The 14,974-nt window shown below is 36.1% G+C and overlaps 1 protein-coding gene across 3 annotated transcripts in view; it reads left to right on the forward strand.

The window, feature by feature from the left end:
* Positions 1-14,974, forward strand: part of LOC113396542 (visual system homeobox 2-like) — a 100,900-nt gene that overhangs the window by 30,705 nt on the left and 55,221 nt on the right. For 2 of the 3 annotated variants that reach the window (XM_064217175.1, XM_064217177.1), the window contains exon 3: positions 9,373-9,393. The exons of the other annotated variant lie outside the window; for it this stretch is intronic. In XM_064217175.1, coding sequence (XP_064073245.1) covers positions 9,373-9,393 — 21 coding nt within the window. The remainder of the gene's footprint in view (positions 1-9,372; positions 9,394-14,974) is intronic. 3 annotated transcript variants of the gene reach the window in all.

Below are 14,974 nucleotides of genomic sequence, written 5' to 3' on the forward strand. Positions count from 1 at the left end.
GAGGTTGAGATAGAGGCACGATTGTTGATCTCGAATTACTCAATTACGCGGCCTTCGGCTTGTTGCCGCGCTTCGATTACGCCCGACCCGCACTCATCCTATACGCTCGGAGCGCCAGCGCCATCGCCAGCGTTCGGGCGATGTGTAGCACGTCGTGTGTATTTTGGTTCTGGCTCTGCAACCCTAGTTGAGTCTGAAAAGCGCCTAACAGAAAACAAACCACCTGCCCGGCGGGGGCCTGGCAGCCATTTGTAAAAATTGCCTTCGCCGCCATTTCTGCGCGGGTATTTCATATTTGGAACGCCGCAGGGAGGAATTCACGAGTAGATTTGACATTTTTACCATCATGGCCGCGCTTGTTTTATTGTTTTTAAAACAAAGAACCCGATGGTCGTTTTGCGTGCCATTGTTTAGAAAGCCGCCATTTTTAATATGAAAATTAGGGGCAAGGGTCGTTGTTCTATGTACACGAGACAATGGGTACCTATATAGAATCGTTGCAGTCAAAACGGAAAAATCACTTTGCATGCAAGGCTCATTGGTGAAACAGCGCGCGCGTATATTATGAGTTAGCAAAACGGGAACAGGGCGAGATGATCCCGCGTTAGCAGAAAGAAAGTTGCAAGTTACATTTCCAGTAGAGCTGAATAAATAGGAAGCCAATCAAATCGGCCAATTTCCATTGTATATAAATCCGCAAGTAAATAGTATGAAGCACGAAAACTCGGCGTCGTTTGCGGAACTCGCCATTTCCGTATCACAAGTGAAAATATCTTCAGATGAATCAAGTAACCGGCAACGATCACAATCAAAGCCGATCTCGGCAGCACAGCGTGTGAGACTGCGCTGCAGACCGTTACATATTCATGCAGCACATCCGACTTTGCACTTCGCTCGAAAGTTCGCGACGTGTTACGTCAATATAGTCAGTTACATCGCGCATGAATATGGATCAGGTAACTCTGCTTCTGAAATTCCTAATTCATCTTGACGTCTTTGATGATTTCACTCGATCTATTAAAAAACCTCATTGCCTCCTGCGGAACAATAAACTTCACTAGCACCGAGTTGTAATTTCTAATAATTGCTTCATATTCAATGGTATTTAAATAAAGTTGAATTGTTTTTCCTTTCTGTTCTTATTATTTAAAATATAAAGAAAAATGCTAAACAATCGTGTTTATTGAATTAGGAATTTATTCTTAAATAAATAAAGTTGATTTCTTAATCGAGTAACGCTATACAAGTAAGCAAGAATTCCTTCGAAAGTAGCTTTTTTTAAAAACAGCACGAAATGTGTCGAAAGACACGTGACAGATGACGAACTATTGAACACTAACAGAATTATTATCTGCCGTGGCGCAACACAAGGTTATCTTTTACACAACATTCGTAAGGAAATGATTTTTTTCCTGTCACAGCGCGATATGTAACGACTGTCACTGTAAACATTTCAAATAATGGATTATGCATCTTAGAGATGAGACAATAAGGTGGCTATTAGCTTGATTGATGAGCTGTTACAAGACGGTGTCAGGTGTCAGAGAAGCCGTTGTTTTCCTTTACTAAGTGGCGACAAGTTACAAAAACAAGCAATGTATTAGTGTTTGCGGCTCGACACTTCGAAGTATCGGATTCTTCTCCATTTGTTTTTGTACGACTGTTTGATTAACTCCACTTTCTTTATGTAAGTATGCTTCGATACTAAAATAAACTTCATAAAAATAATTAGGAGCAATCTCTGAAACAACTTAGAAAAAAAAAACACCTAATTACGAGCGATATTTTTTTAAGCAACAATTCGTTAAACAAACCTGACAATAAAAACTATAAAAATGTTAAAATAATAGTTTCTTAAATTATGTAATGTAATGCTGCATCATGGACGAGTTATCAGAAAATGTAGAATGTGCGACAAGTCTAGAAACCTCGATCTCGTACAGACTACAGATTGGGTACTCGAAAGCACTTGAAAGTTTTAATATATTCTCGAATGCTAATCAGAATACCATAATAACTAATTCAACATCAGCACATTTCTCTCGCAGAGCAGAACTGAACCCTCGTCGTGGCGGAATCTGAGTGACTTCTGAGAGCTCAGAGCCAATACTCAAAAAGCTAGTAATAAGCAAAACCCTGTGTAAACACTCCCCACAGCTCCCCTGCTGGAAAACGAGCAAACATCAAGAGACAATCGCTCGTGTATTCCATTACAATCGCAGATGTTCTCAAACAGTTTATTTCGCATAACAATTCGTAAGTGGCACTCGTGGCTCTCACCGCGCCGGCCTTTGACTCCGGTGAAATCGACTCGAAACAAACAAACGAATATCTAAGTGCCGATTAAACTACCCCGAAAATCTTACTCATCAACAAGTTTTCTCCTAACACTTTCCGAATCTGCGGACGACTACACAAAACAAAGTAGACGTCGTACTAATCATCTGGTCACTACGCTCAATTCTCCTACAGTTCAGTACAGTTTTAAAGATGAAAAATTGTAATTTGTGTTTGTGATATGATGATACTCTTCAAATCTAAAATTGATTTTATTTTTAAATATTGGCCTAAAAAAACGTCATCCGATATAATTTTAAGCCGTTGCAATTTTGTTATATGTATTCTTAACAAACTTTCTATAAAATATATGATAATTTCATTTTATTTCTTGACTAAAATTAGTTTAAGCAATTTCGTCGTCATCACGATACTGTCTAATTGTCTGACTCGTCTATTACAAATAACAATAGCATCAAAAATCCCGATCACTATCACTAAAGCTGGATAATGATATCAGTGTAAACGTTGTTCAACTGAGATGTATTTGACTGAGATCTAAGAACGTCTCACAAAAACTGAACATCCAAGATAGAATCACAACGCTGACGTTGATAAGAAATCAAAATACATCAACTACGTGCTTTAAAGATGTGCATTCATTTGAATATTAGACCAACAATTCAGGTTTACTATTTGTGAATATATTTATTTTCTCTAACTAAGATTCCATCTGCATGAAATGGGGGTTTCTCGACCTGTACAAAAACTAAACTACATGTAAGACATATACGTGCACATGGACCGCAATATGCAAGACATGGAATGATTTCAGGGCTTATTCGAAAACCCCAACTCACCTCTTTTACTGTCACGCGGTCTCTTCATAACCAAAAAAAGTCAAAGTAACTCGTTAAAACCCCAATAGTATTTCGCCAAATTTAGCTTGATACAATTTATGGCAATTATTTCGACAATTCAAAGAGATGTAACCGTAGGCGATAATCAAATGACTAATTACTGAGGAGTGGAGAGCAAATATCGCTCGACCACTCGGCGGGCGCGGCTTGTGTTACAAAATTCAATTAGCGACTACTCTCGCATCTAGTCTAGGATGTGTTTGAACGTTTTAAACCCTTATTACCATAGCGCTAGTGGCTGGATCGGCTTGTCGGCTACTGTATCGAATGGGCTTCCATTGCTAAAATATCGAAACCAGGTTTGCGCTACATTTTTGTTATAAGATACTACATATATAGTTTGACACATGTATACATGCAAATTTAATTTAGATATTATATTGTAACTAGTTCTTACGTTTCCAAATCACATTAACAAATTAATTTATACTTAAGATTATTTATCGATTTCAAAAACATAACGCATATATTTTCGTCTACAAAATTCATAATATGCTTAGGGATAGGTTTCTAAATTGTTATGTATTAATATTTCGTAGTCTACGTCACTGAAAATAATTAAATTTGATTGAGAACAATGCTTAAACGCGCAAATAAATTCGGCACCTCGATAACGAGCCAACAATAATATTTTACGATTAACACCCCCTGTTTATACCCCCTCCACCCCCACTCCAAGCCACTGATCGAATAATGAATTAAGTGCCGATAAACCAACGTATTTTACGATCGAAGCATAAGATAATACTCCTTATTGCCTGGTAATAGGACTTAAGTTGCGCGCTTGCGGACTGTCGGAGGCTTCCTCCAAGACGACGATGCCATTAGCATTGATAATAGGTTGTGTCCCATCCCTAAGTGCCAGCTCATTACTAGCGCCTTCGTCAGATTATCTCTGTATAGTAACTACATAGACTTAAAAGAACTTTCCTTCAAAGATTTCTTAGAGGTGTGATCGTTTTGATGGCGTCGTCTTTGTCTTCGTTAACTTAGATTTTATTGGATGACTTATCTATTATTTTATTACTTAAGTAGCAGTTTTATGTGAAAGATCTTGAAGCTAATCTAGCTTCACAATTCTAGCTTGAAAAAGGGTTTGTCAAGCAAGTTTGGAGCGATTACTTTGTAGAGGTTACTCTCTATAACGGGTTAGCAAAATATCACAAAAATACATTTTAATGTTTTTCACAGATTAATTCCGAAAGTGTTAGACACAGGAGAAAAATAAAACAATAAAAGATTAACAGTTCAAAGAAAATGATTGTAACTCGCGCAAATGAAGTAGAAACATTCACCTCTAGACTCCACTGTATTGACCTAGAAGCGTGAGACCTAAGTCCACGGAGCCCCGCCCATAATTCTCCTTTCTCCCCGCTCCCCCTGAACACCCCCCTGGAAGAAAGCTATAATGTTATTATCCAGCCATTATATTTTTCCAGTTCGATGCCTGCCAACAATGCCCAGTTATGTACCCTCGCTTTTTGTGCACCCAGCGCTAACTTCATTGTCAGATTGTCTTAAAACGATTTGCTTTAAAGAAAATGTAATAAAAAAAATAACAGGAAATAAGTATAAATAGAATTGCTATGATAATAACATAAAAAACTCACAACTTTACATTTGTCACTTCGTAAATGTAAAAAGAAATAAAAGGAAGCATACTACAGAACATCTAAGACTTTAGGCTTTGTAACACGAAAATAATAACTGCACTGTTTCTAGCTGGCCTACATTATAAATCGGTGACTTGACAAAAAAGGATAATGTCAAATGTCTATTTATAATTTCTTGTAAAACCCAATTGTCGATTTTATTAATAAAGACTAAACACTTATCAATCAAAGAACACAAAGATTTATACGAACCACATTATCCTTTATAGTTTTTTTCAAATATGCGAGATAAAAGAATGAAATTATAGTTAGATTCATCTGCTAATCTTCAGTTTACTAATTCACTAAATCCTTATTGAATTTATGATATCAACACCGACGTAACTGATAGCTATTTTTCATTTAAGTGTACATACAGACGAGATCAATCACTATAGTATAGCACTGTAGTCTCATCAATTATGAAAAGTTTGTGAGTTTGGTTCAACCAAAAAATTGTTATTTGGTTTGGGTAACAAAGTAGGTACAAAATCTGACGCGAAAGTATTTGCCAGACTCTCTAAAGTATTATTTTTATTCATCGTTTAATTTCAGTTTTGAATTACTCTCATTAATATTCTTCTCTACATACAGAAGGATACTTTTGTATAATTTAGATATTTTGTCGATTTTAAAAAGCTAAATTATAAATTTCAAATTAAACCTGTAGATTCACATTAGCCTACAAACTTAAAAATTATCTAGCGAAGTCCTTTAAAGTTGAGTTCGAGAAAATTCCAACATTTCTTTCTCATCCAACGAAATATGTTGTTCTTTTTAAATTATTCCCGACGAGCGGTCGCAGTAATTGTATCGACTCCGACAGGGGGAGCTAGTGCTTCCTTGTAGGTCACGTGGGGGGACAAGTCGAGGGCCTTCAATTAGTAATAGGTGCCAAAATTCATGTGAATTCAAGAGCGCAATCCGCATTTAATTGGCGTCTTAGCATTTTGATTGGCAAACCATTCTCTGTTTGTAGATTACAAAATATAATATGATTATTAGTCGATTTTAAATAGGAGATTATCCATTCGATAGTTTTCCTTTTATCTCGACACCTTCACATGTAAGTTAACAATCATTTTTACTTAATCAATCTTATAACGGATAGTAAGTACTTTTACTAATTTTCTTATCGACATTTTAATATATAGCTACTTATTTATACCTAGTATCAAGATTTCTTGAAAAAATACTAATAAATTATACAGGGACCTTATAATATTAAAATTGTATCCCAAGATTAAAAATAGTACAAAATGTCATCGAAATTTCTGGGAGTACAAAGTGTAAATTAAAGTAAGAATATTCAGAAATAGTTTGTAGCGCCAAAGCTGCGGAGATATCGATAAAATGGACTGAATGTTTAAAACCTTTTTAACTTGCAACGTTTTTTTTAGTTGATTTGTTTCGGTAAAAATTCAAACTAAATTAAGCCACTTCCACTTTGCCTACGGACTTGAAATTTAGCATGTTGTTTCAGTGGTGACGATGCATTTTTATTGCAACCATGAGCTACTACACTCAGGATTATTTTCAAATAAAAGATACCCTAAAGATTGACTCTTTAGGGTATCCTATGTCGATGCTAGACATGAAATATTGTACATTGTTTAAAAAAATATTGATTCTCTTTCTCCCGCTGAAAGAGACTTCACGTCCATACAAAAAAAAATTACACAAGGGATAGTCAAAGAGCAGCATAGTATTTTCATAAGCTTACAATATTCTGATTATTTTTAAAATTTTTGTTTGAATGCTTACAATAAATATTCAATTCAATTCAATTAAATAACTTTTTATTCCAAGTATTGGACGTAAAACCAAAATAAAGAAACAAAGTTAAAATATTATATAGGTAAAGACACGTCGGACACACTAAAGATTAATATAAGATGTTGTCCACAATTTCTCCGTTCTGATTCTTAGTAATCAATTGTGAATTTAAGCTTTTTACAAGATAATATAAAACTATGATATTTAAGAACTGACTGCTTTTATCGAAACTTATATCACAGTCACAAAACTAGTTTGTATATTCCGTGAGGCAATTAGTTTGAATTAAAACTCACAATGTTTGCAAATAGGTATATTTATCTGTGTCGGGTTCATTACTCGTATGACCTGCGGCTCGCACACCGCTAATCTAATAAGGCGCGCTCCAGACAATGGTCCCGTAAAAGGTCCAAAAATAACACCAGCGACGCTTGTAATAAATCAACTAACCAAAATCTTCAAGTCTCGTCTCCATATATTTCCTAAATATTTCTCGACGAGTATATCATTCACAAAATATCATTAAACCTAAATAGAGATACAAGTTTTTACATCATTACGTCTCACAACAATATCATTTTCAAAAAACCCGTCGCCCTCCGCCCGTAACGAGGCCCCAGCGACCTCACCCCCAAACTAACCCTCACGCTCTTTAGGTAAGTACACCGTATTATTGTAATCTTCTAATATACCGAAAAATAATGTAATTGTGTTTAGAAACTTTGAAAAATAAAAATATATATTCATATGACGACATTAGACGTCGTATTTTATTATTTGTAAATCATCTTTTTTTATTGTACTTTGTGTTGTGTACGTACAATACATTTATTTCGAAATTATATTTTTTATAATAAATGGTACATAGATATTATTATATACAAACAAAAAAAAAATAATAATTAAATAATATTCAGTTTACAGGGATATTCTTATGAGTATAAGATATTCAATGGAACTAGTACAAATAATTTGCTTTGCAAACGTATTATTGAAAATTAATTTCACGTATGAATAAATAAACCACATAAACTACTTAATACTACTTATGAGACAATAGCCTCAATCAAAGGGATATATTGCGCAAGCGCCTCTCGTAAACGTACGGGTAGGCTTAATTGAGATATATTGTCTTATTAACAAACTCTTATAAGTTTAAATGAGTACGTATTTATCTTGTTAAGTATAACAGTTGATTACACAAATATACATTATACATAATATGTTAACAACAGTAATCATCCTATTAACAATTTATTGTTTGTGGCCAACCTACGTAGATCGGTTGTGTATTATTTCGAAATCCTTTAATGACGTAGGTTACGATAACAAAAAACGACAGTAATATAGATTCGCACAACTTCGCTTTTCATTCGTTAACTTAATATTTACTCCAACGAGGCATACACTAACAAAAATCTTAAATAAAAAAACAATAAAAATCTCATACTGTAATTTATTTTATTATAATTAACAGAACATAATATAAGCTTTATGAAGTTTGAATTAATACATTTTTTGATTCTATGTAAATGTGTTAAAATAAATTAAAAATGTATGATTAATAATATTAATATAGAAACTATTAAAAAGTGTTCAAGTCTTTATTTTTAATGAAAATTTATTATATTTTTTTATTATAATAGTTCAAAATGTATTTCAGCTGACTTGTAATTTATCAGAATGAAAAAGCGTCTTCCGATCTGAGAGGGACGTTTCAAACGGGCCAAGGCTAAACACGTCACAACCGCAGCCCGGGAGATCATAATATGAGAGGAGACCATATTGTTTTGTGCGAAGTGGTTTTGGTCTGTTTTCCTCACACTCTGCGCCCGCGCCTGCGCCGTGTGAACGAAATGTGATCCGACGCAAGCATCAATGTTCCCTGCGATGTTTTTTTTAACTTTGACGCCTCGATTTAGACTATTAATATGAAGAGTTTTATTACGATTGCTTAGAATTCATATATATATATATACATACCTACAAAACGCCATATCAATATTCGTATGATGCTTCATCAAAACTTTAAAGAAATTTAAATTTATTACGTCGCGAAACATTTTGCTTTATGCAAAGCCGTGTAAGACAATAGTAGTCATATAGAAAATAACATAGTTTTTCTATTAAAAGCTACATTGGGCCAGTCGGACCAAGCAGCCGCAAGGACATCTCCAACGTAGCATATTATTAGTGCCATTTGACGAAACAAACGCTAGCTTAGTGTACGATTGCACAATACTTATCACTTGAGTTGATTTGTCCTATTTCACTTGATGAAACACTTTCATATATATTTTTTTCATGATACCGTATATCATATGAGTGGGTCTATTAACTGTTTTAGAAGAAAGCGGTACTTTTTTTTTTTTTAAGGACAGCAAGATGAGCTGATGGGCGAACTGAAGGTGAGTGGTCAACTTGTCACATAGACACTGGCACTGTGAGAAGCATTAATCACTTATTATATCGTCGATACTTTGCTGGCGTGATCTGACATGTTTCCGACTCGCCCTTCAATCCTGAACTCATCAATGAAAAGTATTAAAATGTGTGGCGGCAGAATCATTGGTTGATCATCGAGTAGTTGATACTCACTAAATATTATAATATATATTTAATTGTAAATGTATCTTGTATATATTGTATATGTAGTGTATTGACATTATTTCGTGTAAATATAATGTCGTTTTATAATTTATGTTGATTTTAATTCGCTTTATTTTGTTTGTTTCATGTAACGGTAGCTGTTCGACAATTTTATTCAGGTAATGCAATACGTTTTTATCCTCCTTAGGTACATGGCGAGCAACATTCGCTGGTATTCGTTGTCGCGGGCAACTTGGAGGTTCTAATATTAGCATTTCCCGAGCGCTTGGGTGTTGTACAATGTTGGACAAATATATTTAAAGATTAAAAATAATTAGATCGCTTAACGCAGCGACATTGAATTAATAGAAATCCTCAGGAGTAAAACTAATACATCCCCTGCGTACTAATTGTTTTTTTTTTATAATATGTAATGGGCGAAGTTACTTTCTTAAGAGGTAAAACACAATTTCAATTAGCATCCTCTTTACGTAACAAAGTAAAACTACTGGATGAGTTGTAATAAAACTCGGCATCGTCGATCACTTATGTTGATGACGAAAACGTTTTACCAGAAAAGTAAATAAAGTAATGGATAGCAAAAAGTGTATCTAAGTACATCCGGATGTTTCGTTGGGCTGAAAACGTTTACGCTGAACAAGAAGCGATATATTAGCCAGTATACTCATTAGCATGTCAATTTGAAGCCATGACCTCGGAATCTGCATTCTTATGAGCTAACGAACAAGGCAGTTGGGTCTAAGCTCAAGAACAGTAAACGTCCCTGACCCTGGCGTGCCCTGCAAACGACATAAACACATGTATAGGACTCAAATACGAGTCTCAAATGACAACGAAAATCAAATATCCTCGGTCGCGATGTTGAAATTGGCTTCTTGCGAAGAAATTGTCGCGAGTGAAATGTCTCTGCTAATTGCGCGCCCCGCGGCTCTCCACGCCTTAAGATTGATTTTAAATCACACTGTTTACCTGTCGCCGCACACGCTCGCCATAGAGTAGTCACACTCCAACATCTTGTAGATATGCCGTTGTGAAATTGTTTATGTAACAGTAAAATTATGTTTTTAAAAGATTTTTTTTCTAATAGGTATAATGGCTGAATGGTAATTGGACCTCGTGGTAAGTGGTACCGCCCATAGATATTGGCCCTGCAAGAATTTTTAACCATAATTTCTACACCGTCCATACGCCACACACCTCGGCAACTAAGATGTTAATCTCTTATGCCTGTAGTTACACTGGCTCACTTACCCTTTAAACCGGAAACAAAGGTATAAGTTTTTCTTGTTTGAAAATTAATATCCAAATACATCATCGAGCTGAAATTGAACTTAAATCGTTTTCTTGTGTAGATCGATCATCGATGTCTTAAGTAGGGACATATCTACTTGTTTTATTTTTTAAAGAAAGAATTATACGAACACACTCGTGGAAGTTCTTAGAGCGTAATTTGTTAGTCGTGCGAATTAAATGACAACTTTACTGACACATGCACGAATACAGAGATTAACGGCATGGACTCTTTAATAACTAGTCGCGTGTTTGGTATATATTGACTACATATGTAGGTACCTCAGATGTAGGCAGCGCGGCACAGCGTCGACGAAATGTAAGGAAGGAGACGAAGATTCCAATAAATTTGCAGACATGTCTGCATGTAGCCAATTTTTCATGCCATTCCCGTACACCCAGTAGCGAGTGAATCTCGTGAAGTGGTCGCGATTTTCGTCGGGGCGTATAAATGCAATCTCGTGCTGATCTCACGAAAATTGGCAATTGCCGGCGCTGGCGGCTGCGAATTGGCTCAATATATGAGATAAGCGAAGCCTCGGTGCGCCTATCCGATATATTTATTATATTTGTCGCTCACTACACGTTGCTTGTGTGGCAATTTTGGGCTTTTTATATTATATTGTGGGTGGCTTGCAACACGATAGGCGATCATTTGAACCCAACAAATGCGATAATCCGCAATGGTAGGTAAGATGTTGAAATTTCTAAAGTATTATTGACGATACAAGACGATCAGATTTCTTAAATCTGTCTTTGTCTTTTTTATAGTGTTTCAGACAATTTGTCTTATTTTTCGCTATTCAAAACTACCGATTCTTATAAGGACTTCATAGATAAGCTGAAAACTATTTAATTCTACTCTGATATAATATCTATTGACCTGATAAACATGGGCGAGTAGTTTTTAAATTAAAACGTCGACTACCATTACGTCGCTACCTTTTGCCTCTCCATTAGCGACTCTCCATGTGATTTCAAACTCGACTCGCATCGAAAAACTCAAAACAAGCAAAGTGACACTCGAGTTTACCCTTTCATTGTGGAATCATAGAAGTTGATCTCAGAATTAGGCGTACAATGGCTGAAGCCTCTCGTTAGTCGTAAGCCATGTTTGTTATTATGTGTTGTAACAATGTCGGTAAAGTGGCAGTGTACTCTCCAGCACGAGTAGCTTTCCTTCGCCGAGAGTCATATTTTCTCTCAGCCCGAGGGAGGGTCCTTGTATTTAAATAACCACCACGGGAATTTGAACTCTAACTCGCGTGTCTACGGTACATTTCAGGGTGCGCGTGAGGGACGTGCCAGCGCATACATTACCCATCAGTTTCGTGCTACGTTTTACGTAATGGTCTGCCCGTTGTTCCACAATCATCTCTGTTAAATGCTATATGGTCACAGCCTAGCCATCAAAATACTTCAAGCAATGCATTAGTCTGCAACTTTACTGGTTCGACTAAAAAATCCAAGCGGTTTAGTCTCAACTAAAACTACTGAAAAGTTTTTCAAGCACTCGGCCTGAGTACCGCGATCCTTTTGTTGAATTGTAAATATTTTCAGTATAAGATAACTCTATCGTTGAAATATTTTTACGGATACTTGAACTATGAGTTGTTAGTCTTCTTCTTATTGTTTGTAGGTATCTTTACTCAGCCTTGTATTAGTCCTGTGCCCGAACATTTTGGAATTGCCGTCTTATTGACATAGGATCCACCTGTGCTTGCATGTAATCAAAAATATTTTTCGCCCATGTTTTAATAATAAAATATTATAATCATACTACGTCTTAGTCGCTAACATTCATCTTGTTGTACTTTAAAGTTCTACACAACAAGCGAGCGCGCCCCTACCCGCTCGCTCCCCGAGGACGCGCAGTATATTACAGTCTTACTAAGAAATTACTTCTCACTTCAACATCTTTGAAATTAATACATTTTGAAAAGTTTTAAGTAATGTACAGAATACTTTGTGCACTGAGTACTGCATTATTTTGTTGGAATCACGTCCGAACGACTGGACGGACATATTTTAATGTAATTTGGTTTAGAAACTGATGATGATGATGTCGTCGACGATATTGAATCCTTTTTCCTACATGCTGTTATTGAACGTTTTCTGTTAGTCTGTGCCCGGTACACTCCGTACAACCGATTGTGCTAAGCTTGTACACACACATTTGGTCTACTTTTTAAATGTAACTTTTAAAGTTAAGTAACATATTCTATATTTTTTTTAAATATTTTTTTTGTTATTGAATTGATGCCTTTGGATGTGAGTTAGCTGCTGTTGAAACATATCTATAAAGATTTATAAATTCCTATTGAAATACATCATCCGAAATAAATTAAAAATCTTTGATATACCTACATGTTCTGGCGACGCTACTGGACGTAAAGCTAGTCTAAACAATAACAATCGGTCAAGGCAGTGCAGCGCGGCGCGGCCTAGCGTAACGAATCGATTGCCCGGACAGCGTTAATTGTTTGCAGTGACCAGTTCCTATTGAACACCGGCTTAAATACATCGGACGATGTTTAGGGGCACCCGCTGATATGAATACTTGTGCCTATGTTAGGATCTAGTCGTTGTGACTGTATTTGTTTTGTTTGTATTGTGTCGATATTCTGCAATAAATTAGACTTGAAATTAAATTTAAAACTACAGAAGGCCAAAGATGTGTCAATTTGTTATAAAATAAATTTTTTGAAGTAAGCATCGAAATCTAAGATGACTTGTTACTTCCTGTTCTCTAAATGAAAATTTCAGTCCTTGACGTATATGACGTCGTCAAGGTTCATGCAAATATATATTTTTACCTAGCATTTTTATATTAGCAGCCTGTAAATTTCCAACTGTTGGGCTAAGGCGTCCTATCCCTTTGAGGAGAAGGTTTGGAGCATATTACACCACGCTGCTCCAATGCGGGTTGGTGGAATAAACATGTGGCAGGATTTCGTCGAAATTAGACACATGCAGGTTTCCTCACGATGTTTTCCTTCACCGCCGAGCACGAGATGAATTATAAACACAAATCAAGCACATGAAAATTCAGTGGTGCCTGCCTGGGTTTGAACCCGAAATCATCGGTTAAGATTTACGCGTTCTAACCACTGGGCCAAATATATAAATGGGCAAATATATAAATTAACCTAATACCAGACTGTTTTGTGTTCTTGTTGTGTTCATTTTCTACCTAATAGAGTTAGAATATAAGTAGCTATAGTACGGGTAAGAAAGCTTGGTCAAGTGACGGGCGCGGCGGCCAATCGATTGGCTGGGCGGTCTTGATTGGCGCAAGACGCGTGTTCGCCGCCAATACTGTACTAGCTAATCAGGAGCTGCAGATTATCGATCACTTGAAGGGCTGAAGCTGACGTCGACAGACTGACTCCAATAGCTAAATAACTATTAATTATCTTGTAAACGAGAATAAATATTCTTGTTCTCTTCATAGTTCCCCAAAAATAGGTTTGATTACGAACTTCATTACGATACAGCCAGCTGTTTATATCACCACAAGATGCGTGACTGTAATTGAATTATGTTAAAAAAAACTATTTTTTGCTGTATATTCAAGACGATACGATCAACAGTTACTATTATCCGATAATCTCCCTCAATGAAACAAATAAAGTTACACCACCACGTGACTTGACCCGCAACTAACCAGTTAACACTTGCACCCTCGCAAACAATACTATTCGCGATTCGTCACACAACCGGACCGACAAACATACCACACGCCGATACCAACTACCCCGACATACATTACTCCGTAAGATTCATCGAGTATTAGGAACTCATAGATATTGACCAATGTACTGTGCGCAAGTGTTTCACAGCGCTTATTTTGTCCGTAAGGCAACCGCTCTAAATTTAATAATTCATTGTCGTATTCATTGGCGCCAAATTCAATTACCCGGCGTCCCGGAGGGAGCTTCGCCCCTCTCTGATCTATTCTGCTACCTACTCGCCTGTTTACTAATTCATTTGGCAATCACATTCGGTGATTATGTGACAATCCCCGCACGTTTGCGGATAAACTATCTGAATTACGGGTTCGTATTAAAGTATTTGCTTGTTTAGGTATCATCGCCTAGATTATTATTACTTAGCACATATTTCTTAGTGTAACATTAATATATTATGCGAAATTTAAAGAACATTAATAGTTTGTTTAAGAGTATCTAGACCATGAGAAAATAATTTGATTTCCAATTATTTCAAAAAACATTTAAATCGGCACGCGGCGAAGAGGCGATTTCTATATTTATTTTATATTATGAATAAGAAAAAAAGCGAGGTAGGTAAGTAGGTTTCTGAAGAACTATGTCATCTTTAATGTCCACTTGGTGGCAGTTCTTCGTGCAAGTCCATCTGCCCACTCATCAGATATTCCACAGCCAATCAGTAATATGTAATTAGTATTGTTGTGTTCATGTTTTAAGG

The sequence above is a fragment of the Vanessa tameamea genome, chromosome 15 (genome assembly GCF_037043105.1).
Source record: "Vanessa tameamea isolate UH-Manoa-2023 chromosome 15, ilVanTame1 primary haplotype, whole genome shotgun sequence".
Classification (NCBI taxonomy): Eukaryota; Metazoa; Arthropoda; class Insecta; order Lepidoptera; family Nymphalidae; genus Vanessa; species Vanessa tameamea.